At 40.7% G+C, this 26575-nt stretch overlaps 1 protein-coding gene across 2 annotated transcripts; it reads right to left on the reverse strand.

The window, feature by feature from the left end:
• Positions 1–1390: 1390 nt before the first annotated feature.
• On the reverse strand, positions 1391–26575 carry PRDM8 (PR/SET domain 8). Of its 2 annotated transcripts, none has more exons than XM_051964762.1 (4): positions 26213–26575; positions 5643–5870; positions 4359–4590; positions 1391–3923 (listed from the first exon to the last, which is right to left on the reverse strand). In XM_051964762.1, exons 2-4 carry the CDS (start codon positions 5859–5861, stop codon positions 2176–2178), a joined length of 2199 nt encoding a protein of 732 aa, XP_051820722.1. In that variant the 5' UTR covers positions 5862–5870; positions 26213–26575; the 3' UTR covers positions 1391–2175. The 2 variants fall into 2 exon arrangements, with proteins under 2 accessions (XP_051820722.1, XP_051820721.1); XM_051964761.1 differs by lacking the exon at positions 26213–26575 and adding an exon at positions 8229–8430.

The raw sequence follows: 26575 nt of genomic DNA on the forward strand, positions 1-26575 counted from the left end.
TTTTTTCCCCTTCAGCTTGGTTCAGAGGCAATGTCCATGAACAGAACTCTTTCTGCCTTCAATATAGAACTTTTAACTCAACTTAATTTCTAGAAATAGAGAAAAGTCAAGAAAATGTGAACAGTGACATCTCACTCCAAAAAACACAAGTCATTTTAGGTCCTTAGGAAAAAAGTCCTATCACAGTGTTTCTAACATGTGCATGTATCCAAATGTACATGATAGGGTGACAGAGGGAGGAGAGGAGAGTAGGGTAAAGAAGGAATTGTAAACATCCTGATTAAAATATTAAAGCAAATGTTTCTGTGGCAATCAGGATGAAACAAGCAATATGATGTAGCAGACAGGTCCACTGGGGTAATTAATGTGGGGAAGAGAAGCAGAGGCTTAAATCTCACCTCTGACACTTGCCCATGGGCAAGTCTCTCTGTACATTAATTGTCATCTGTAAAATGGAGATCCTATTTAGAACTGCAAACTTAGTAGCCATTTGGACCAATTTCATTTTATGGGAGGAAGAAGGTAAGCACTTACTTATCTCACAGCTTTGTGATGGCTTAAAGAGATTATATATTAAAATCCTTTTGAAGGTAATTCTTCTGTGTCTGGTTCTTTGGGGGAAAGTAGAAGCACAAGGCATTTCAAGAGACATTACCAATCCCAGAAAAAAAAAAAAATCTTGTAGAAGTGAAAGGACGAAACCAGAATCAGTAAAAATCAATTCAAAGGTACGGAAACCGTGTGAAATGCCAACACTTTATTATTATTATTATTATTATTACTAGTCTTACAGTCAGCTTCTTTCATTTCCTTTGTAAGAAATGAGGGGACTTTTCAACATGGATATTGCTTTCAAATCCAGGCTTATCGCGCCGGATCTAGCGCCTAATCATGGTTTTTTTGGTGAAGGTTCTTAGTTGAGGGATGTAGGGTTGGGGGAAAGAGAGAGAAATCATTGCATTTGATGGATTCAGCCCTATAAATTGTTTGTCTACAACGAGTAGGAAAGAAGCTAATTACATTGTGAGGAGTAAGAAAGGTGACCTTCCGGGATAAATTATCTGTTCCCACAAATGGCAAATCTTTAAAACATAAACCCAATATAATAGCAAAAGATTTTTCCAAACGATCTTCTGATAGGACTGTCTACCTGTCTCCACACAGTTGATTCCATTGCCGCCACTTAACACTTTGTTATTGGTGAGGGAAAGTGCAACTTCCTTTATTCCCGGATTTTATTCTTTGTTTTCGCTGGTTCTTTTCTACTTCCTCATCCACTCTAAACTGCAACTGTAAGGAATGTGCACATTTTACCTTCTTAAATCTCAGTAACCAGACGCCACAAAAAGAACAGACACACTTTCCAAAAGTCTTAGCCACACTCAAATGCTTTGAAGAAAATAGTCATTTATTGTCAAAGCATCCAACATACCGAGATAAACTATAAAGTTTGATAAATCTTTGGAAGGGGGGAAAAGAAACACATAACTATGCATACTTCGTTTCACTGGCACAAAATTACACTTTGTATTAAAAGGAAATACATATTTACAGAATCGATGACATTCTTCATGGAAGTCCTGTAACTATTTCATGACACATGCACTTTCCCCTGGAAACTTAAACCAATCCCCCCCTCCCCATTTTTCAAATTAGTTTTTGCTTGTTTGCTTTGTGAGAACACAAACTGTAATCGCGTAATGCAGAAGCCTTGCATTCTTCTTTGTGCACTTCATATCTAAAATAAAAATTTGCCCTTCCATATAATTATTACATCTAAATTGTGTAAGTGCTTAATAATTTAAGTAGAAACGTATGACAAATGCATCAATATGTTGCAATATATGACATTTTTAAAAATGTATTTTGGGGGAGTGAAAATGCGTGCATTAAAAAAATCCACAAAAACAAAACAAACCCCCGAATAAAAACCCACTACCCTTTCTGACTCAGATGTATATTTGCGGGTGTGGCTTTGTGCAAGTAAACATCGGAATGGTAAATCATGTCTCTAAGTCCCATTTGGTGGCCCTTTTGCCCTACACTGTGTGCGTGTGTGGGAGTGTGTTGGGAAAGAGGTGAGGCAGAAAATGTAGGGGGTGAGTTTCATTCCTGCAGCTGATTTTCTTCCTGTGCGTAGAGATCCCGCTGACTGACTGGTTCTTCCATTCCATTTCAATTATGCGAGGTCATGTGCCTGGATAAGTGGTGGCGCTCCCTGAAGGATTCATTGCAAATGGGGCACTTGAGTTTCTCCTCTCGCCTTCTCTTCACCAAAGGTTCCATCGCATACTCCTTTTTGTGGTGTGACCGCATATGGTACACCAGGTCGGAAGTCATGCGGAAGGAGGCGTTGCACTTGGCGCACCAGTTCTGTGCTGGCAGGCAGAGAGACGTGAAGGATGGAGGCAGCAGCGTGAGCGCCGAAGGCAGCTGCAACTGCAGGGGTCCGGCTGCGGCCGCCGCTGCTGCGGCCGCGGCCGCTGAACTCTTGGGCCAGAAGGTGGTGGCGTATAAAAAGGGGCTCTGTTTGGGAAGGCCGCCTCCATTCTGCAGCGGCGCGCAGGCCCCATTCAGGTCCGCAGCAGCGCTCTGAAGTTTCACTGCCAGAGGGTCTGCAGGGTACAGTCTGGTGGGGCCCACGCCGTCCCCAGGATGGCATGGCTCCAACGAACCGAGCTTCTGGCCCAAAACTAGGGGAGGCATTTGGGAGAAGGTTCGCGCGGGCTGCGAAAAGGCGCTTTTGCGTTCGTCGGGCACTGCGCCCTGCCCGGTCCCAGCGCTGGCGCCTGATCCTCCATTTCCCGCGCTCCCGCTGCCTCCGAGCTGTGGCACGGTAGTGAAGGCGCTGCCCCGGGCCGGGCTGGCTCCCTCCAGACGAGCGGACAACGGGCCCCCGGGTCGAGCTCCCAGGAGTTTCTCCGGGCCCGACGGTGAAGATGAGGAGGAAGAAGATGCGGGGGAAGAAGTATTGCTGGCTAAGCCGCCTGCCCCAGCGCCAAGATCCTTGTCCTCTCCCGCGCTTGTAGCTCCGTCAGCTACCTCCTCTTCTTCCTGCAGGAGCCCCGAGGTTCCGCCGACGATCCTCGAGGCCTTTTTCACCTCCACGAAGGCGCTGCGCTTGGCCTCGCCCGTCTCCGGACTAGGTGGGGCGAAGAGACGGCCGTTTTCTTCTAGACTGAAGTAACTACCCGTCGTGCGATACTGTTGCTGAGGAGTGCACACCAGGTCCTCCTTGGAAGCCGGTTGGGGCCGCTCAATAAAGCGGCCTCGGCCCCCCACCAATACCACTCCACGGCTGCCCTCCTCCAGCTCTTCTGGGTATTTTCTTTTCGATTTGCTGCCGCCGCCGCCGCCGCTCCCACCGCCACCACTCCCGCTCCCCCCACTCGGCGTGGCGGGGTGTAGAGCGCAGGTGGCGTTGCTGTTTGGGCTCAGCTCCACCTCCTGGTGGCCGCTGCCGCTGCTGTTGACTCGGCTGCTTAGACTTCGGGGAGGAGAGCAACTGCGGCCCCCACGGGAGTTTTCCAGCTCTCGTGCAAGGTTGTGAAAATCCGTAGACGGTTTGACGCCGCTTCCCGCGCCCGGCGTCGAGGTGTTGTTGCTGTCCTGGGATGCCTGGTAGTGGTGGATGGGAATGGTGGGTGGTTTGCAATATTTGGGTCCAGGTCCCAAAGTAGCCTCCGGCTGCTGTTGGTCCTTGGCCACGCTGCCACCACCGCCTCCTCCTCCACCACTATCGCCGCAGCCTCCACCTCCTCCGCCGTGTTCTTTTGTGCAGCCTCCGCCGTCCTGCTGCTCATTGTGGGAGCCGGTGTCAGCGCTGTGTAGTCTCTTGGGGCAGCGGAAGCGCAGGTGCGCCACGTAGGGGAACTCGAACTGGAAACGTTGGCTGCAGTCCAGGCATGTGTAAGGGGGAGACCCTGTAGCAAGCAGACACACAGTACACACACAGACAGAAACTGTTATTCTTGTCACCCCACGCCTGTCAGTCCTAATCGTTGCATAAAATCGTCTGTCTTTTATAAGTTTCTCAAGAGTAAGGTCTATAAACTAATCAGACTACACCAATTCCAGCCTAACTTTTGTTTTCTAACTTGTAATAAATCAATCAATTAAATTACAATGTCTACGTCACAGCTAATCCTTCTCACCAGCAGCCTAGTTTCATTCGGGGCTACTTCGCACTAGGGACCTACAGCAGCTCTTCCAATAAATAAATAAATAAAACTTTCACTTCAGAAGTCGTGGGCCAGTAGTCTGAAGTGAGTTCCGAGGTTGATGGGCCACCTCCCGCCTACGGTTTCCTCCCCCAAGCCTCCAAAGGGGACAATGATTTAAACAAACTGACAACCTACCATTCATTTTGCTGTGCGATCTAGAGGAGCAGAGCAAAAGAAGATCAGTCAGGTCTTTCCCATACCAGACAAGCAACTCCTCGTCTTTGGCAATCCTTCGGAGGGATCGGTAAAATAATTGTCCATTTTTTATGTAGGCTTCTAGGTTCTGCTCTTCTTTATCTCTAGCTGACTGAACCAGACGAAGCCACATTAGACCTTCTGAGGACCCATTTGCTGCTGAAGTGTCCACCTGCATTAAAAGTAACCAAGAGGAGTTAGCCAACATCCAATCTCTTCCCCTCCAGCCTCTCATCCTAGGTCCGATGCGCTGAAAGTACACCCTGCCCCTCATCTCACAAACGTTTGACCCAAACCCTCACCCAAACATATTTTTGTTTCTCACAGAAAGCATGATGAGCAATTTCAGTAAATGTATCTCCCAAATACATCTTTAGGATATTGCTTTGTTGTATTGGACAAAAGCCTTTAACTTAAATATTGCATAATCAATTTTACTTCAAAAAATTAACCTGTTTTTGATGTTTAGGATTTTTGTGCAAATTAAATTAGTTTCTTTCCTCCTTCAACTTCTTCGATTTATATTTTGTTTAGTAAAGAGATAGGTCTAGGTTAGGCCTAGGCCCTAAGATCAGGATCCAGAAACTCAGTTCACAATCAACTCCCTGAATAAAGAAGGAAAACCACAATACGGTTCTAACTTTCCTCAACTATAAAAAGAAAAGTTGGCCAAAAAGCTTAGGAAGATTCCTTCCATCCCTAACTCTCATAACTTCCAAATTTGTCTGTTGTTGGGAAAATGTTTTTAAGTCTGCAACACCCAAACCTTTTAAAATCAGTTCCATCTCCTGTCAAGCATTAGGGTGAAGGGTGTGTGTGGGAGGAGAGAGGGTGCATTTAAGAGTAAAAAGACACTTTAGAAGTTACCAAATGGAAGATAAAAAGAATTATTGTACAAATGGTCCTAGCATGTGAGAAATCTTTTAACAATAAAAATAATTCATAAGCCAATTCTACAGACAAAATGAAATGGAGAATTAAACCAGTTGTTGGATATTCCAAATACAGGAAACCACTAGCCCTTATATTATCAGCACTTTTCAGCTGATAGGGAGGTAGGAGGAAAGTGAAGAATATTTCACTTTAGGACCGATAGACACTGCTACTTACTGTAAGCCCCGCTGAGTTGATATGTTAAGGGAGGGGCACGGGTATAAATCTTTCCTTAACCCTTTCTTAACAATTCATTGGCAATACACTCATCAAACAGCAATCAAATCTTACCCGGAATATATAAGGAACTGTTCTCTTATCTGTGGACTTAAGAGCTATAAAGGCGATACTGTCGTACAAGGAAGTGTGGCTTAGGACGCAGGGACCGAATATCGCATTTTCTGGAATGTCGCAGGTGGTGTAAACGCTGGTAAAAATATCAGTCAAACACTGCTGAACAGCCTTGGCATCTCCATCCCAGACACCCCTTTGGACACCGGTATCCTCCATCGCTTAAGACTGACATGCACAGCAGGAGGGGGGAAAAAAGTTACACAAAGTTATCTACGGGAACTAATGTACTGGTTATTCTTAAATCTAAGAATTTGATTCTACTCTTATTTTTATGGTGCTGTTGTTTAAAAAATAAAATGAAGGATTTCCTTTGAGTGGAGCTTGTTATATTTTGGTGTTTTCAAGTAAAATGAGCCTTAAAATGAGCTTTTGTATTTTCAGGATGTGAACTGAAGCCGCAAAGCAGTAGGGTTGGGGGAGCAAAGCGATGTTGGGGAGGGGACATAGAATGAAAAAGTCATAATTACGTTAATCTAAACGAAGAAAAGGAAGGTAAAGTTGAGGATAAGAGGAGAATAACGTGATTTTAATACAGGTTATTGATTTTCTCAAATTAAAAGAAACTTCTAGTGGTTGAGGGCAAGCTTATTCCTTCGGTCCTTATTGTGCTTTGGAGCCATAGACCCAATCTCTCTCTTCCAAAAAGAGAACCAGAGTTAGAGAACAGGCTGTGACAGAAGAGCATGGCAAATGGATTTCAAGTGGACTGTCAATGTCACTGATTTCATGTCAGCTAACCTTTAGCTCTAGTCTACAAGAGGGAACGTATGTCTGCTCATTACCATAATCCAGCACTTTCCCTCCGAGACTTTAATTAAAAGCAGCAAGCAGAGGTAATTATTTTTACCTCGACACGCTTATTTATGGATGAGGGTGAATCCCAGTTACCTTGTTATACAAGGGGATAGATTCAGTCAAATGTGACTTGTGAAGTGTGCAGGTACAAGACAAGCATAAAGTGTCCCAGTTTAGGAATACAATTTGTGCAATGAGTTGTGAATGCTCACTTCCCCAGACAGGACACTTTTTAAATTTTTTTGAAAGATGTGCGAGGGTAGGAGTGGGGGGCTCAGGCTATCTCTTCGTTGGTTGTGCTCTTAAGGGTGGGCTCTCCAGCTGTTAAATCTTTAGGAGCTTCTAAATCAGTCACTGATGGAGAGCTCTCTATTAAGCTGTCATAAATGAACATTTCTCCCTCCTCTCTTTGAACTCGTCAAAATAAAATAAGATAAAAAGGGAAATGTTGAGATCATTGACCAATGGGGGAAAAAAAAAAAGATAGTTTTGAATCGTAAAGAACCATTGGAATAATGTTGGGTGTATTAACTATCATGCTGGGTGATTCTTAGGTTTCTCGGACCTGGCATTTTCTTAATTATTATCTCAGGGATAATACCTGTAATGTCAGTAGCAGAAGATATGGGGGCTAATTATCTCCAGAGGAAACCACCGATTAGGAATTAATATTATTAATGTACATTTCCTCTTAATATTCATTAACCAATTAACCTCACAATTTGGTTTTGAGATAGATTCTCTCCCCCCCCCCCCTCCATAATTTATAGCATGATTGAAAGTTTGATTTGATTTACTTCCTTTTACTTTTGCTTTACTATGCCCAGAAAAATTTAGGGAGAACTCTTAAAAGAGAAAGTTCCTTTTTTATGGACAATAGCTCTTTCCTCCCTCATTTCTCTGTGGCTTTTTGAGATCTGGTTACAAATTAATGTAATTAAAAAAAAAAAAAAAAAACCTCCACAACTTATCTTATTCTTTAAAAACCCCACTTCCATTCTCTTCTTTCATTTTGTTTCAATTCAACGTTTTAACCTCGAATTTTTCTCTCTTTTTAACAAGTCCCATTCCCAGAAGCCTTTCATTGTGCTGGAGGTCGCCCCGTCACTTCGGGCAACAGCAGGGACGCAGTCATTAAAATGCAGTTTTACCTAACAATACGGGGAAAGGGTCCCCAGAACACCCGGGGTAATCATCACGCTGTCCGCCCGCCAAGCCCCAAGCTCGGAATCAACACAATAACCCGCTGATAGGGATGCTGAAGAGAGTAAAGAAGAACCAAGGGCTTGTCTGCCCGCCGGTTCGCCAATCTTCCAGATCCCTTACTCTTCCTTACGCTACTGATGAATTAAGATCTCAAAATCGTGCTCCGCTCTGATCTCTCTCTTTCTCCCCCTTTTCGGAATCCCTTTCTGAGAACCAGATCCATTCAGAGAAAGCCAACCGCTCCAAGACGATCGGGTTCCATCCCTTCTCTTCCATCAGCCCTGGCATTGTCTGACGGTTGCCAAATCACCACCTCGGTAGCGAACCGCTTCTTTCCCCTTTCTCCCTTTTGTATATAACGTACTGGTATTGTAGGTTCCCAGCTCATCCCCACCCCACAGCGCTTGAAATTGGGAAGAAAAAAATACTTCCCCCACCCACTCCCGTTGTGTCCCCTCGTCCCCATTCCCCCCTCCAATACACAGAATTATCAACAACCACTACCAATGTAAATGGACTTACCAGGAATAAGGTCAGAATATAATTCCCAAACCAAGGATACCAGAAAAGGATAAAATCGACTCTCTCCTCCCCTACCCCTAAGTGTCTATTGTATTTCCATGTCAGGAGACGTTGGTTTTCCTGTCCTGTGTGTCTTGTAAAGAGAAGGGGAGAGAGAGGAAGGTAGAAAGGAGAAGGAAAAAAGAAAAGGAGAAAGGAGAGAGAAAGAGAGAGAGAGAGAGAGAGAGAGAGAGAGAGAGAGAGAGAGAGAGAGAGAGAGAGAGAGAGAGTGAGAGTTGTACAGATGGACCCGATGCAGTGACTGACTGGCACACAGACACACACTTTTTGTTTGCTGCACATAATCTGCCCAATGACGCGTGACAGCCCGTGTCCCCTCCCTTTAACTCTTTACTCGGCGCCACTATCCCTGTGGTTGTCCCCTTTCCTCTTTCTGCCTCCCAGCTCTGCTAGCTACCTGGAGGTCCAACACTTCCCTGCAAGAGTCGAAAAGCCTCTTATGCGAGCTTAGATTTTATTTCATCTTTTCCGAATATTTCGTCATTTGGGGATAGGGTGGGGAGGAGAGGAAAGGGAAAGAAAGAGAGAAAAATAAATTAATTTTATAAGAAATAACCCTCTCCACCAATACTATCACAAATTAATAATAATGATGATGATGATAAGGAGGGGGGATCGAAAGTTTCAGTAATTTATTGTGTTCCCATTAGCACTTAGGGAGCACAGTTGATGAGAGCACTACTAAGGGAGGATCTCAAACAGTCGGTGACGGGTGATGGACAGGGAAAGGGAATGGGTGAGTTGGGTTAGTCCCAAATTGCTCCCAAATCATTGACTAAAGACTAACTAACCTTAGAGTTTGGGGATGGGAATAGGAACAACGCTAGCTTCTTCCCTCATGATTTCTCAGACACCCACTGCCCCGAATTTTCAGAGGGGAAAATCAACTTTTTTAAAAACACAGTCAACTTTTCCATGGCCATCGGACCTCTGTGCCAGACTCGGTGATGATAGAATAGGAAAGGAACTGGGTTATTCCAGAGAACTTGGGGGGGGGGGGGAATGAACAATTCGTGAAGCTTTGAAGGGATGGGGTAGTGGGAAACAACAGGACTTACAGGAACACTATTCTTCTTCTCTGGGTGCATAGAATAAGAGATCTCAAAGTGAGTGAAGAAATGTTCAGTTTATTAGCACCAGCCATACCTTACCACCATCCCCAGTGCCTAACATCCATCCAGAGATTCCCCCAGAGATGTGAAACTGGGGATTCCTGAAAGAGTATGGAGTTTGTGCTTTGAAAGTATGTAGTGAGTGGAAGAAGTTTCATTCAAAGGCTTACAAGCTGCTTTACTTCTTCAGGCCCTTGAATTCTTGAAAAGGAGTTACCTTGGAAATCTCAAGAGCATTTCTAGATCCTCCTATAGATATTCCTTTCAACATTATGTTATAAAGCTTGGGGGTGCTAATATGGGTGCTGGAAGAGCCTTAAAGTGAACTGCTAGAATCTGTCTTTCATTATATTTTTACTTTAATGGAGAGGGTCTGAAAGCTTTCTGTTTTCCAGTCTTCTACTAAAGGAAAATAGGCTACTTGGTTGTCCCAAAGTTGGTGTTTCCTTTAGTATTGTGCTCATGGCCAAAAATCAAGAAAACATACAGCATTTATCCATACAATTTCAGAGGACCAAATACTATACTTCATTCTATCAAATTTATAACCCTATCCAAAAAAAATCCATTATAAAATTCTAACCTAGCAGAAATCTTAGGTTCAAATTAACCAGGTACTAGCAGATTTCTAAATCATTTGAATTAGGCTGAGAGCTTAAGGACAAAATACGTATCTATTTAGTCAGACTAAGTTTTGAATTGCCCTATAATTGTTGGGAGGGGGGTGGGTGGAAATAAGGATAGATGGATCCCATTGTTATTGAAGTCAATAAAATGTATGCACTGTATAGATACATCAAATTGTAAATAGATAGATAGGAAGGTAGGTAGGTAGATAGACAGATATAGATATACATAGATAAAAAGATGGAGTTTCAAATAAAGAGAGGGATAGAAAGCTGAATAGCATTTAAGAGAAAGATTTGTATTGGGCGCTACTTCAGTCCCTCATCTCTAGCATAGATAGAACTCTTTCTGAAGCTGAACACATGGCCAGTTTTCTGGGTCAGAATGGCATTAAAATCATCTCCTCTTGAATGAAAAGAAATAAGTATTTTTGTTGAAGAGAAATGAAGGAACTGATAGAATATGATAGAAAAGAGATCATTAGTTACTCTCACTTTCTTTTGCCCCCTTTTCCTTGTTTTCCATATCTTTTTTCCTCCTCAGTCATCCGTTCACCAAGGTCAGGAGTAATTCTGATCAGACGGCATCTTTGTGCTGCAGGGGAACTGAGCTGGGAAGCTTCTCTACTAGAAGGAAGGATTCTGAAGTCATTCTGTTTCATTTGAGTCACAAAACTGAAAGTGGCAAAAACAGAGAGAGCAGCACAGAGGACACTTTCCCTAAAGTTTTAAATTTCCTCCCCTCTAAAGAAAGCTTTCTAAAACTCCTTGAAAAATCCACATTCTTCTTTATTCATCATCCATGTCTTCAATCCCACCACATGGACACACATAGTATGTCCATCCTTTTCAGTTGCCTTTGCTAACGAGAAATTAAAAATAGTTAGTAATTCACATACCCCACCCCATAGTTTCTCATTGAATTTATCAGGACACATCCCAGGGAGATGTGTTGACCAAATCTCCTTTATCTATATTGTAATGAAAGGTTTTCAAAGAGTTTTCCTGTCAAATCCCTGAGAGGCAGAGAATACAAAATTAATACAAATAACAATAATACAATTTTAATTTGCATTTATTTGAAAGATGTGTTTTCTCCTTACATTTGCACTATTAACATTCATTTAATATCAAGAAACCAGAAGAGCAAACAGAAGGGGGACAAATCATTAAAAGCACTCTCTTACCCAAACTAATATGGAGTGAGGGGTTAATAGAAAGAGAAGTAAGAAAAAAAAAAGTAATATTTTAAAGGATCTTAGCAGAAAATCCAGGAAAATTTTTAGGGCTGAGCAGAAATATTAAGACAAACAGGTAGATAATAAAATAGTGAGGAAGAGAAGCAAGTTGAGAAAAAAGAGAAAATTGGGAAAGAAGTCTCACAGACATCAACAGAAGCTCTTACAGGAAATTGCAGGTGGGTTAAAGGAAGATGTAGTGTTTGTCCCAAATTTCACTGATTTTTATTTTAGTGCCAAAAATATTAAGAACTGCATCCTAGTTACCATGAGTTGGAAGTTAGACTTTCTGGGGGGCGGGGGGAGGGAAGGGGAGGAGAGGGAATACAAATCAAGGTGGCATATTTTCTAATGATTCCCTTTATAAATTCTTGAAAATGCCTCCAATGAATACTATTAAGTGCAGAGTGAAGCTTCTTAAGGAAGAAGATAATTAATGTAAACTTTTAGTAATGAGACTTCCTTGTCTTTTCTTTAGCAAGTCAGTCAATTACATGTTTCAAATATGCCCCATATGTACATGTTCTTTAACTTGAACAAAGTGCAGAAAGGTTATGAGTTTTTGTCTTTTTAATTTATTTTTGCTAATTCAATGGGGAAATGCATGCCAGCTATTTCCTTTCTCTTTCTCCTTCCAAACAAAAAACTTGGGGAAGCTATAACTTAGAATATCATGGAGGAAAATAAAAATGTATTCTGTCCTTTACAAACCAAATATTCTCCCCTGCTTCACTATAGCAGTTTGAATAGAGTTAAGTAGACTTTCAACACTCATTTTATCCAATTCCACCAAACTTGTCACCTGAATTAAGGAGATTGACATAACATTAAAATATGGGAGTATGTAAAATTTAAACAGTAATTTCTGCCTGAAAGATTTTCAGTATTTCAAATGGCACAGTTCTTGCTTTGTGGTATAAATTGTCTAAATGAATATCATTAATGGGATGGGGGGACGAAAATCTACAAATTATTTTTATTTCTCTCAAAATTTAAGGGACAGCACGGTACATAAACCAACTTGAAATTGCTCTGACATTATTAATTATAGAAATTCACTGATACTAAAAGCACTGTTAAGACATTTATGTGCATTTATTCAGCTTCAAAAGCGACTATAAAGCATACCTCAGTCAATAGTTTCATCTAATTCTCACGGAACAATAGGTTTATGCATATATTTGGGGTTCTTTTCCCTGATATTTTATTTCCAATTAAAACGTTAAAGGGATAACAATGAAGAAGGATGAGGGATATTCCCCGTGAGCATTTCTGTAAAGCTTTCCCCAGCTATTGAAAAGATAAGTGAGTATTCTACTTCTACTGCCTTCTTTTGGAAAGGATGAGTAGAAAAGATAAGTTGATGAAAAAAAAATCTACGGAAGTGGGACAAAGAAGTAGGAGAAGAGGGAAAAAGAAGTGGGGGGGGGAGGGCAAGGAGAAGATGTAGTAGAAGGGAAAGGTAAAGTAAGGAAAACTGTTTTAGAACGATTTGAGTAAGAATCTGTATGCTCAGCTGAGATAAATAGTGGGGAAGAGAAATTTTAGTCATGTTTAGAGAAAGATGAACTCTTGTTCGATGATCTTCATAAGAAATCCCACAGGATGCTTAGGCTGAAGAAGGAAATTGTGCTCCTCTCCCAAACATCCTTCCCTCTTGGTTCACCTATGCACCTTACAAATAAGGGGTTGGGTTCCAAAGGATTTGGATTTCTTTTCCAGAAGCAACCTGGAAGGAATGAGAAAGGAAGGTAGAAGGAAGATGGAGCTTACTTTATGCCTTTTCCTTTCCTGACTGAGGCAGATGTGAGAAAGGAGCAATTGTAAGAGGAAAGAAAGAGAAAGAGAATTCAGATTGTGCTTTTAGCTTTGACAATAAATGACAAGTTGTTTGCCTTCATTGGAACTAATGGGATGAGGCACATTTTCAGGAATAAACTTGATCAGACTCTTTGATATGGATGAAGAAAAAGATGAGAGGATTGTGTGGACTATGTAGAAATACTTAGGAAGGAAAGTTTACTCCAGAAACATCTCCTATCAGTCTATAAGAGGTGACCAATCTGACTAAGCCACTGGACTCCTTTGATGAAGTGAATCAGAGGAGGAAAGGTTGAGGTCTTAATTCAAAACCTGTGGCATGTGTCAGATCTTATTCAGTGAAGCTTAAGAGATGAAGTGGGACTAAAATATGAGCACATTTTACTGTTTCAGACTGAAGTTCACCTTTGTCTTTTTTTAGGGGGTTGCTTAACACTTTTGGGTAAGATTTTATGAAATCTAAAAAAGAAGATAGATGAAATGCAAAGAGTAATGGCTATGGAAGCAGAAACCCTAGGTTTAAATCATGACTGCTGCTTCTTTCTTATGTAATATGTATAAACTGGGGTCAGTTATTTTTTACTTTTGTGGGCCTTGGTTTCTTCATGAAGAAAATGAGCGTATTTGACTATATGACTATTTCCCTCCAGTTCTAAAACATTGAATCTAAAATTAAAATGTAAATTTTAAGGAGTTAAGGAGTTAAAATTCCAATATTTTTCCCATGAGAAATCAAGAAGATTGATGCCAAGTGAAGAAGTCCCTTGTAGCTGCTGCTGCCTGGAAATTCACCTTTTGTGGATTTTGTTAATAACAGACTCTTAAGAAGAAATGTCCCAATTAAAATCTGTAAATCACAGCATTATTTTCTCAAAAGCAGTGTTAAAACACAAGCATAGCATCTTTCTCATGCACTTTATAAATTCAGATTTAGAGAGAAAGAGAAAGAGAGAGAGAGAGAATGAAAAATATTCTAGATTCCCCCTTTTGGAGATTTTGACTCACATCCTATCTCTGACATTAGTAATGCCATTTACTATCTTCTGTGACCTTGGTCAAATTATTTAAAAATTCTGGTCTAAAGTTTTCTCATCTGTAAAATGAAAGAGTTGAAGTTCATGACTTTTTAAATCTCTGATCCTATGTACTGTCTATTGGATACCTCAAACTCATTGCATCCAAAATAGAAATTAACATCTTTATTTCAAACCTACCTCTTTTCTAACTTCCCAATTCTTTTAGTCATATAGGTTTATATCCTGGAATACTCATCAATTCTATTTTCATAGCATCCTTCCAATTCATTCCTGCAACCCATTTCTCTCTAGTTCCCCTGTGACCTTAACCTAGGCCTTCATCACCTCTTAAATGGATTATTTAAATAGATTTCCTAGTTAGTCTTGTCTTTTGACTCCAATCTCTTCCCTCTATTCTCCACACCACTGTCAGAGAGAAAAAAAAGTTGTATTCCTGAAGCAAATTTCCATTCTCCACCCCATTCACTATCTGTCTATAAGCATCTGTCTCAATCTGCCTTTAAACTATGTTTCCAGACTTAATGCACATTAAGCCTTATACCCTTTATCACTGTATTTTTAGCCAAATGGGTCTATTTGCCAGTTCCTTTTCCATTAAATTTCATTTCCTGTCTTTTTTCTTTTGCTCAGGATGCCTTTATATCTTGGAATATATTCCCTTCTCACCTTCCTCATTTGGAATCTTGAGCTTCCTTCAACAACTATCTTAAGTGCCACTTTTATAAGGTTTTTCTCTATTCTTTCTACTGCTTTGGTACTGGGGCATCAGTAACACAGAAGATAAAACCCTGAGCCTGGAGTAAGGAAGATTTGAGCTTATATTTGGGCTTGCACACTTAATAGCTATGTGACTCTGAGCAAGTCAATTAACTACTATCTGCCTCATTCTCATCAACTATAAAATGAGAACTATAGCAGCTACCTTTTAGAGTTATTATGAGGATCAAACAAGATTGTGTACCTTGTATATAGTAGGAGTTTAATCAATGATTGTTTACTTCTTCCCTTTCAATTAAACATATCAATTTACATGTTTCTTAAAGAATTTTTTTCATTTTTCATATTTCCATTCCTAGCACCTAGTATAGTACCTTGCAAATAGTAGCCTATTGATAAATGTCTATTGAAGGAATGAATGGATGCATGAATAAATGAATGCAGAATTTGTAGGCTAATGTTACTATTTGTTCTCTCATCTCCCACTGCTCCCAGGCCTCTGCTGAACAGAGGGATGATCCCTTTCAAATCACCAGTGTAGAGCCCTTTTCTCAGGCAGCAAACAAGAGCTCTCTATCCTTCATTTAAAACATAGTAGTAAAATAAATATCAGATTGGAAAATTCTTCTGGATAGAGTGTTTTCCAGCCTTCTTCATCACTTTTTTTTCAATAGTAAGAATAAAATGTAGAAGGTCACTCAGCAGAAGTGAATCTCTTATTCTTTCTTGCTCTGATAAGCCTCACAGTTCTGCATGTAACAAAGGAATGTAGCATGGAGAATGAAAAGAAAGGGCTGATCACACCTAGCATGGCAAATTTTTCCATATTGACCCTCTGGAAAAAACAGTCTTCCTAGGAATCAAGTTGAGTGTCTTCTGTCTCATTCTTAAGGATGAGGTAATGAAAGGAAGCAATCATTGACTTTAGATTGTTTACTCCAAGGAGCACACATAATCCAAGTCAAGGGATTTCTTTCTATATATACACTGAGAAACAAGTTAACATTTGTGATTATTTCCTATACTCAATTTAGAAGTGCTATGAATCTTGGAATTATACAATGTTAAACACTGCTGCTAAAGAGTTTTAAGAAAGCTTTTCTCTTTTAGGAGAAGGGATCTAAGTAGAGGGCACATAGCTGTGTGACTTCTGTTCTTGGAAAAAGTCTCTGGGATCCCTGCTTGAATACCCTCCACTCCCAAGAGAAAGACATTTGAAGAATGATAATAGTAATTGTGAAAAATAAAAGGCTTGGGGATTGAGGAGAGGGAAGAAAGTGTTGAGGACAGCAATTAGTAACCAAAATAGAGACCAATTCCTTCTCCACCTGAGAGACTTGGAATGAGATTTACATTTAATCCTAAACAGAATTACCTATGGCTTTAAAAGTGCTCATATTTTTACATTAAACTGATTGAGTGTTTGCAAAGCACCCTTCATGATTAACAGCTGCATGAATTTCATGGACTGCATAGTTCAGGGCTTTGTTGTTGTTGCTGTTGTTTGTTTGTTTATGCTTTTCAAAAAGGAAGGATGATTAAAAAAATAACCTGTCAAACAACTCCAGCATCAGGCTATCAAGAAATGAAAAGGAGATATAGATGTGAGCTGGGAATGTCAGTAGGAGGTAATTAAATGTGTCAACAGAGGTGAATGGCTGTATAGGATAGAGCAATTATACTAACTCTGAAATCTGGAAGGATTGGGGGATAAGATCTCACTCCTGGTATTTGCTAGGTATGTGACCATGGTCAAATTATTTGTTCTTTCTGAGATTTGATTTATTCATATCCTTAGGGGAAAGTGGATGGCAAATTCGAATTGTTTAAACATGAAATACAATAACAAATCAGGAGGAAAGGTGAGCTTTGACAAAAGATATAGGACTTAGTTTAAAATCACTGATAGCTTACTCACAATAAAAAGTGGACATACAAATGTCCACTATGGTTCTTTATGACAAATTATTTGATGCTGTGAATAAGGAAAGGGGAAGTTCTCTGTAGTAAGCCATAAAATATCCAAGAATACACACACACACACACACACACACACACACACACACACACAGAGAGAGAGAGAGAGAGAGGAGAGAGAGAGAGAGAGAGAGAGAGTTCTTGAAAACTCATTCTGAAGTTAAAAGAATCCATTAGATTGTATGGATAAGAAAAGCCTCAGAAACACATTTTACCTATTTATTTAGAGGTTTCCATTGTCCTAGAAAGCAGCCCAAGAGTGGGTAGAGCTATTGGTGGAATGTCCAGATATAGCCATCTTTTGGTACTGAGGAACTCTCAAGACTATTATTTTGCCTTCTTGTGACTATGACAATATATGTGACTATAAATATGTCTCTCTAAGAAGAACTTGTGACATATAAGTTTGTCCTGTAAATTATTATGGAAGGGTTTGGATATTATAAGCAGGGAAAAAGATTTATCAAGGTAGGACTTCTATTACTATAAGATATTCCTAAAAATAGGTTTCTCTTTGTATTCTTAGACTCCAGCTTTCCTTTGGTGGGATAAGTGCTTCCTACTACATAATGAACACTCTAAAGTAAATTTTCTGGAGGTGTTACTAACATGGGATAAGTGGCATTCTACAAAGCTGCTTAGTACATCTAACAAAAGAAAGTGGAGTGAAATAAGAGCCTGCTGTGAAAGAAATGAACCAAAATACTTATAGGGTTAGGACTGACTATTAGAGGATGAACACTCAGTCACTGTTTCTCTCAGTCTCTTCTTTTAGAGGAAATATTTATATGCTGAAAGCTTCCAAAAAACTGTCAAAAATTAGGGAAATTCATTGATAAGAAAAAAAAAAAGTTCTTCCTGTTTCCTTAAAAGATTGAGTCAGGTATCTACTATATTTCCTCTCTCCCCATTCTTCCAACTGTATGTGGAATTTCAGTATGCCCAGCAAATAGCACAATGATTTTTTTACCTGGTAGGAATTTGTTATTATTGTTATTCAAGGATTATTATGACAACTAGATTCTATTGAATATGGTGCAGTGGTTGGAGAGTTGAGTCAAAAGAAGCTACGTTCTTTCCTTTAAAAATATAAATATAGATAGATGTGTATATATCTATATATTGGCCATGTGACAGAGCTATTCATTTAACCTCACACTTCTTTAGAAAAACCCCTGAATTAGTGTGAATTTTCTTCTTTGGGAGTCACCAATGCTAACTAAATCCCAGGTCCAATCCCTATGTCCTATTCCTGAAAGCCACTTGGTAAACTCATTTGTATGGAATTTGGAGATAATCAGTTAGTCATATGCCACATATTTAAAACTAAGTTAGCAAGGGAGGGACAAAAAATTATATACATTTTCTACAAAAGTATAATCTCTTTCTCTCTGTCTCTGTCTCTGTGTGTATGTGTATGTGTGTGTCTGTCTCATACGCGCAACACACACACAGAGCTAAAATTGTAAAACACAAAAGAACTTATATAGATTCTGACTCATAAACTTCAGGTCTTAGTTCTTTGAGTGTTAACATCTACTCACTTCTATGTAACAGCCTAAGTGACTGTTGGAACAGTCACTGGGGCTTGCATATTTAAAACTATTTTACTCTAGTAACCTTTCAAGTTGAGTAGGAAAACACCACCACAAAAAAACATACCCCCAAAACTTGGCTATCTGGGAAGTTCTGGCTGCTTTCCTAAATCACTCAGGCCTCAGCACTGCCCTAGGATTATGCAGGTCTAGGGCTACAACTTTAAATACACCTAGATGATGATTTTTTTTTTTTTGACTAAGTGAAAGAAGACATTACTGTGCCTCAATTTCCAGTCATAATCACTAAATGTGTGTGGCCTTAGTCAAACCTGTTCACCTTATCTCAAAAAGCCCAACGTTTCCTATTTCATCCAGGGCCATCTCCAGTCATCCTGATCTATATCTGGTCACTGGATCCAGATTACTGGGAGAGGTGGGGAGAATAAGGCAGGTGACCTTACAAAACTCTCCCTCACTTACATCCAATTCACTTGCATGTCATGGTATTACCTCCCTGATGTCATGGTCCTCTTTGAGAATGAAGGACAAACAACAAGATTGTCATGATATTTTTGTGTCTGACCTCTGCTCTAAGATTGAGAAGAAGAACCTCTAGGGGAGAAGAAGAACCACATACACCTGAATGAGAGCCAAGAGCAACCAAATGGCTGCACCATCTTTTTGAGCTCTATTTTGAAACTAATTAACTCTAGTGTTAGAGACCATTTGCTACCTGACTCAGCACATCAAGGCAGCAACTACTGAAAATTGAAGGCCATTATATAGAAGACCACTCTCTTGCCCCATAGAGGCAGGTATAGGAAGATCTGATCAAATCTGTGGCACTCCAATATCAGGGTGAATTTATATTGAAAGGGTAATACCTGAGGTAAATGGTATTATTAGGATTGCAAACCTGCTTGTTCCCAATGACAGTTGCTAAAAGTTTGAGGGCTGACTGATATCATTTCTGGAGCAGTTCTTCTGGAGCAAAATACAGATAGGGTGAGATGGACAATATTGAAGCTAATTCCATAATTGGAGAAGGAAATCAATAATCCTGAGTGTGTTTATATTAATGAACACAGAGGAACAACTTTCCCAGGGCTAAATCCATCTCTAAGATGGCTTTCTTGGAGATATGGTTTTCCATTCATATAAGACCCTTTGGCTGATGCTGGACATCATGGAGAGCATACAGCTCATTAAGACATCCTTGCCAAACACACAAGCATGATCATTGTCAAAGGAGGCCTGAAAAACATCACATTGCCAGTGCCAAAGTCATGAGAAATGGGACTGATTATGTTGTCATATGAACGTGTGAGGCCAGATGACTCTGTGTCCTGGAACAAGATTTATATGGATTCTGGGCCAGTCAATGTATCTACTGATACCTTTCATTTCTTGGCTTTCTTTTGCTTATGGCAGAGACTTTTGCCCAGAAAATTAGCACCTTCATTCTTGAGAAAAGTAACTTAAAAAGTTGATTCTAATTGTAGCTTGGAACCTGGGAGTGACTTCTACTAATTATTTTCTCACAATTATCCCCATCTCCCCCATCTCCAATCCTCGTGGTGCCCTGGTTAAGGTCAGTAAAAATGCCCAAACTTAAGGTACAGATATATTTATGTCTCAGTTAATAATGAACCCCAATGCCAATAAACTTTGCTTGTCTCACCCTCTCCCCCACAACAGAAAAAAAAATGGTCTTTAATTCTGCCATACTTGTCATACCCCCTTTCTGAAAAGAACCAATTTCTTTTAATCCTATACTATGGCTCAGCTGTGGGATTTCAGCTAACCCAGAATTTAGATTCCCTGAATCTAAATGTATTTACCAGGCAAATCTGAGGTAGAATGAGAAGAGAGGAGCTATGGGAGAGAGTTTTGAAGAATTATTTATTTTTCTGAGGCCAGAGAATTTTATTTTCTCTTTTACTTTTTTGATAAGAGCCAATACCAAGTTTAAAGGTCCTAGGTGATATTTTCTCTTTGGGGGACACAGGAGGACTTTAATGTTCAAATCTTAATTGGACTAGCACATGATTCCAAGTGTTGATCTGGTGGAATGCTGTCAAACCTTTTCTCTTTGGGGAAAGGATGGGGTTAGAACCAATGTTCTTCAGCCCCAATCAGCAGCCTGAGGTAGTTTTACAATCTATAAAGTATCTTCCTTGGTATGTACCAAAATTAAGCCAATATATGTAGATTTCATAAGGAATCTATGTAACTAAGCAGGTAAAAGTTTGGTTAATTGGAAGATGATGCTAATGAAAACAAGACCTTGGCTTGCACCCTTTCCTAAGGAATCATCTTCAAAATGAAAAACAACATAAAACAAAGCAACTGGAGCACTTCCTGGATAAACAAAACTTTCCTAGGCAGAGATTTCAGGAAAGCCAGAAATGAACCAATAGCTAGACTTTGTGGTAGGAGGATAAGAATGACATGAAATAAACTCACAATCTCATTTTTTAAAAGTTCAAAATCTATTTTTTTGATGGAAACACTGGACTGAATGAGTATAAAGATAATGAAAAAAATAGTGGTTCCTGTTTTTTTTTCCTCTGGTGGTTCCTGTTTTATAGACAGAGTCTGTGTAGACAAAGCAGGTGGATTTAAGCAGTAATGGGATTGGAAATTTTCAATGAAGAGAGAAATTGGACAACTAATTAACAAGAGAAGATATAAGCTGAAAACTGAAGGATAAAGAAGTGGGTTTGACTTTTCTTGTTCTGACTTCTTAACTGAACCTCCCTTCTCCATTTATCCTCTAAACAGTCTGACACCCTGGAGAAGTCAAGTGGAGGATAATTAGCTGAAGGAATTTTTCTGTGCCATTGCTTAATCTACTTTTTTGAAGTACTTTAAGGACATTTTTCATTTTTGTCTAGTCTTTCCAAATTTCCAAGATATTATGGAATATACTTAGTCATGGTCAACATTGCTTGCAGTAAATGACAACAACAATAAGAAGAAAAAAGACTAGTTTTGGAGAGAAATGAAAACTAACTTTGTTCCAGAAGTTAGATCTAACCCGAAGAAAAAAAGACTAGTTTTGGAGAGAAATGAAAACTAACTTTGTTCCAGAAGTTAGATCTAACCCAAATATTGTCATTCTGTCTACAGTATAGTAAAGAAAAGTCTTCCTCTGTCCAGGATGGGGAACCTGTTCTCTCTCTCTCTGTTTCTCTCTGGGAAATTCCATAGAACAGAGATAAAATAATAGGATTCCATTTTCCCTTTTCTTTCTAGCTCATCCCTCACATTCTTTGCTTTTGCTCCTCTCCTGAGAGAAGCATGGGACAAAGGACACTTTCAAATCAGGGTGAAGAGTAGGGAATGGTAGGGGAGGGAGGAATGAGGGGAGATTTATGTGTGATTTTTGGAAACCACACTTGTGTCTCCAATCTGTCATCTCAACCTATTCTGGAAGAAGGGTCAAATGGACTGGAATTAGAGAGCCATAGAGATGAGGGCAAGGAGTTAAGTATGTAATTTTGAGGTTTAAGAAGAAGTGGTGAGTGGGAGAGGAAGGATGAGAAAAAATACAGAAAACTCATAGATGAATTAGTTTAGTTTTTTTTTTTTTTTTTTTTTTTTTTTTGAGGGGGAAGTTAGGGGTGGAGTGGAGAAAAGAGGTTGTGAACCTAAACATGTGTTCTTTTGTGTCTATGGATTGATACACATACATATAAATATGCATGTATGTATGTATAGTTGTGTATCTCTTAATGTGTATGTGTTTCTATGTGGATATGTACATGAGTGTGTGTAGGTGTAGGTACATAGCTGCTAAAATTTCTCAACCACTGCCAAGTTTTTAGAAACACAGCAGGTACTCTAGTGAGTCAGGAAATGCTGGGGAAGTCTATTGATGATAGAGGTGCAATTTGTGGCAGTTGCCATGGAACTAAAGATTTAGAAGTAAAGGTAAGAGATTTTTTTTTTTTTTTTTAGGAGGGAGGAGAAGAGCACTATTGAAAGGAAAGGACCATTAATGAAGGAGTAAAGTTAAGGAAATTTCTATTGGTGGCTCAAACTATAGATGAAGAATAATACTAAGCCCCATACTGATATTTCGGGTTACTCTGCATACACCAATTCAAAAATGGATAGCTTAAATGTATTTTCCATTTCACTTCCCCCTCATTGGGCTGTAAGTGGCATTTGTTTTCATTTCTAGAAAGTACAATGCCAATAGAGTTATATTGTATTATTTTCATCAGGATAATTCTTCTGTGCAAATAGGAAGTCTAGCTTGTCACTCCCCTTCCCCCCAAAAAAACCCACCCTTGATTCATGACTATAAATCCCTATTTCCAAAGTTAAATTTGGAAGAATATTTTACTTTGCTTCTTTTACTCCATGTTCTTTCAACTCTCCCATTGCATATTATTGGATAAACAGAAATCTTTTCCTCAGAGTTACAGTACTGGGCAAAGTTGACAAGTGGGAAGGAGTTGCAACTTTCAAAAAGATTTATTTTTACTCGCCATAAATCTCTTCCCGTTGTTCCTCTGCCCAACGAAGCATGATAAAGCCCTTTTCCATAAAGTATTCAGCATTAAGGCCACAAAGCTCGCCCAATCAGTAGCCATCTGCTTCTGCCATGACTGCTGCTCCCGAAGCAGGGAAAAGCAGCCAGAAGAGAAAGGGCGCTACTGTTAGGGCTGCAGGACAAATGAGAAGCTTTGAATAGCGCTTGGACCCTTTAGCTTGCCTTGTGTATCTGTATCTATAGAGACAGGGAAAGAAAGGAAGCATTATATTGATACAACAATTGTAAAACAAAAAAAGGAAGAGGCGTCTGAAGGGTAATATAGCATGCATCAGAGGTCTCCAGATAAAAGAGGTGCTAGCAGATTTATAGAAACCTTTAATTGGTTTTCAATTGAAAGATAAAGAGGTTGAGGCAAAACTATGGAGAGGGGCAAAGTGTTCTGTATTCACAGTCTGGAGACTTGATCGATTTCAAGGAGTCAAGCAGTTGCAGAATCTTTCTTTCCCCCTTTGCCAGTGTGGCGGACCACTGAAGGGGGTTGCGCCTTTTCCTTTTGGTAGGGAGACAGAGGCTCAAACAGAAATAGGGATACTGATGTGAATCCTGCCTAATTATTGGCTTGAAAACCTAACCTTCAGAGACCGGGGATCTAGTCTGCTAACTAATTCAAGCCGGAGAAGGGTTTTGAGGATTTGTTGTTGTTGTTGTTGTTATTGTTCTTTTCTGGGGTGGGGCTGGGGGTGGGGAGAGCACGACAAAATAAGACTACAGAAAACAGTATTTGATAACCAGAGACTGACTCTTGCTTGTATTGACTCCTGGCGATCCTAAGATCAGACTAATGTCCTGGCCGCTATGCCCGATGCTGGACAGATACTTTATCAAAGCGTCTTTTTGCCTCCCTCTCCGTACGTAGTATCCTCAAATCATGCAAACATTCCTTAAATAAGTCTGGCTCTTCATTTGTTCAGAGAGCTAATTTATTGTCCTGAGCCTCGGTTATCCTTTTCAGTCCCCTAATTAATAAAAATAAAAAGCAATGGCGCAAATTACGATTATGAGGGACAGGAAGACTGTTTTGAATAAAAAGAAGAAATGATTAAGTTAATGACACGATAATGAAATCTCAAGTGCGATAAACAGCCCCTTGTTGATCATTGGGCATTACCCAGGGCAGGCAGAAAGCTGGAAGCCTGGGCTTCTTCCTCAAGGTGGGTGGGCCATCTCAGGCCTTGCCAAGGCAACCAAGAAGCTCCACTGCCCGCCAGCCCCCAAATTAGGCCAATTTCCCCCGAAGCTTTTGAAATGATGACTGTGAAAAATTTAGAGTCTTCTAGATGTCTGATGTGTTGGAGGAGAAAGAGTCTCTCCATCCTTTCTCCCTCTCCCCTTGAGCAGCTCTTGGCACCTCCTAACCTGGCACCTCAACCCCCTCCACGAGGTCAAGAATTGTACCCTCTCTGACTGAATTATTTGATTCCATAACAGAAGATTTCTCATCAAATTGCACAAATGTGCCACATCTTCCTTATCACGGTTTTCCTTCTGCCTTTGAACATTACTCTAACGAGTCCAAACTCCTATGGAAATAGCCAGAAAATGAATGTACTAGGTCAGAAATCGCATTTGCTCACGCATGGGATTAATATGAGCATTGCCTAATGCTGCTCTTCACAATTCGTTAAGGATTAAGAGGCAGACAGACGCAGGGACCCATTTGGTATTCACTCTCCATTGTGAATCATGTAGATTAGGGGATTTAGGGTGGGTCCTTGCTGAACTAGTCCCGGTGGCTTTGAAACTTGCATCGAGCAGCACGTGGCAGACCAGACAGGAGTTTGGTTTAAAATCTGGACATTATGTTGATGCTAGTAGGGATCAAATAGTCCAGAGACGTCCAAGGTATTTTCAGGACATTCAGTCTTCATTGACTGCGATCTTATTACAATCTCGATGCTTGTCTTTGTTGCATGCCTGTTTACGGTAGAGGAGAAGCTAGCTTTGGGCCTTTCAGTAGGGGCGGTGGAGTGTCTGTGTGTGTGTGTGTGTGTGTGTGTGTGTGTGTGTGTGTGTGACAGACAGAGACAGGAACAGAGAGACAGAGGGAGAGACAGCGAGAGAGAGAGAGAGAGAGAGAGAGAGAGAGAGAGAGAGAGAGAGAGAGAGAGAGAGAAATACACAGAGAGACACAGAGAGAGTATTATGAATACTCTTTTGTATTTTACAGTGGGGGAAAGGCACCGATTTACTTCACTTCCTCAAGTGCACCTCTGTAAGACCAGAAAGATACACTGGATGGGACATGAGGCACGGGGAATTTATCGCTTATTCAACATAACAAGCGCAATGCCAAATGATGGACAAAAATGAAGCCACTCCTCAGAACAGTTTTAAAATGAAAAGTTTTGTAGTTTTTTCTGGGGGATTCCATTAGCAGCAGTTTCCCTAGATAGGACTTCTTGTTACTCAGGTGCCTGTTGCTGGGGGCGGGAGGAGGAGAGGAGAGAGGAGAAAGAAGTGAAACATCGGGTATAGACAGCCACAACCATCCTCCAACAGACAGTCGTTGGAAACTCTCTGGTTTGTTGTGGGGAAGAAGAGAAGAATATAAGTTTTTGTGTGGCTCGTTTGTTTTTTTTTTTTTTAAAGAAGATTGAATAGGGATGGAGGGGGAACGAAGAGAATATCTAGGGCAAGGAATGAAGGAAAGAAAGAAGAGAAGGAAGAAGTAAGGGAAGAAAGAAAACTAGAATGCAAGGAAGGATGAATAGGAGAAAAGAATTAAAGGAAAAGGAGTAAAAAAGGGAGGGAAGGATGAAAGAAGGGAGGGAGGGAGGGAGGAAAGAATGGAGGAAAGTAGGGAGGTAGGAAAGAAGATAGGAAAGACTGGAAAAGGGGAGGAAGGAAGGAATGAAATGAGGGAAGAAAAGAGAGAGGAAGAAAGGAAAGTAAAAAGAGGAGAGGAGAGGAAAAGAAGGAAGAATTGGGAGGATAGAAAAGATGAAAAGACATAATAAGGGGGGAAATAATAGAACAAGTAAGGGAGAGAGATAAGGAAATGAATGCGTATTCCATACTAGATGCCTTATGGATACTGGTAGTGAAGTGGGGGTGGGGATGGGGGTAGTGCTGCACTGATACTGTTGTCCTGAGGAAAAAGCCCTTTGCCTAGTTTGGAATGCGCCCCCTTCTGGTACCTTTGTTTCTACTCCACAGCTCCCCAGTTGGACTAAATACTTCAACTGACCCCGGGGACTTGCGTGCCGAAGTGACCCAGAAAGGTTACACTCCCCTTCTCCTCTCTCCCTTTTTTTCCTCTTTCCCCAGCCTACAGGCAGCCTTCCTTCTTACCCTAGGGGTGCTCGTTGCATCCTCCCCTTTCAGTTGCCTTCTCCGGCTAGCAGCAGCCTCCACCAGCGCCTGCTCCTTTCTCTGCTCCCGAGAGCCTGGCCCCCTCTGCCTCTTCTGCAGCAGCTGGGAGGGAGCAACTGGCGGCTGCTGCCGGGCGGCGTCTTGGGGGCCCGCAGCCGAGCTAGAGAAGCCGCCATCTGGAGCCTCCAGAACGGACTGGCTGAAGAGTGGGGGAGAAAGAAAAAGGGCCTGTAGTTAGCTCGGGTTCTAGATCTGGAGAAACGAGAAGTAAAGAAGCAGGAGCGGGCTTCAAAGGGCTTCGGAAGGGATTTGCCCAATGTGGTGAGCTACTTAGAAAGGGTC

Source organism: Antechinus flavipes, chromosome 6 (genome assembly GCF_016432865.1).
Source record: "Antechinus flavipes isolate AdamAnt ecotype Samford, QLD, Australia chromosome 6, AdamAnt_v2, whole genome shotgun sequence".
Lineage (NCBI taxonomy): Eukaryota > Metazoa > Chordata > Mammalia > Dasyuromorphia > Dasyuridae > Antechinus > Antechinus flavipes.

Excerpts from the sequence above, each read along its gene's own strand:
- PRDM8 (XM_051964762.1), bottom strand. The coding sequence starts at position 5,861 with ATGGAGGATACCGGTGTCCAAAGGGGTGTCTGGGATGGAGATGCCAAG. Across the intron at positions 4,591-5,642 it reads CAGTTCCTTATATATTCCGG|GTGGACACTTCAGCAGCAAA; the intron begins GTAAGATTTGAT and ends CTTTTAATGCAG. Across the intron at positions 3,924-4,358 it reads ATCGCACAGCAAAATGAATG|GGTCTCCCCCTTACACATGC; the intron begins GTAGGTTGTCAG and ends TGCTTGCTACAG.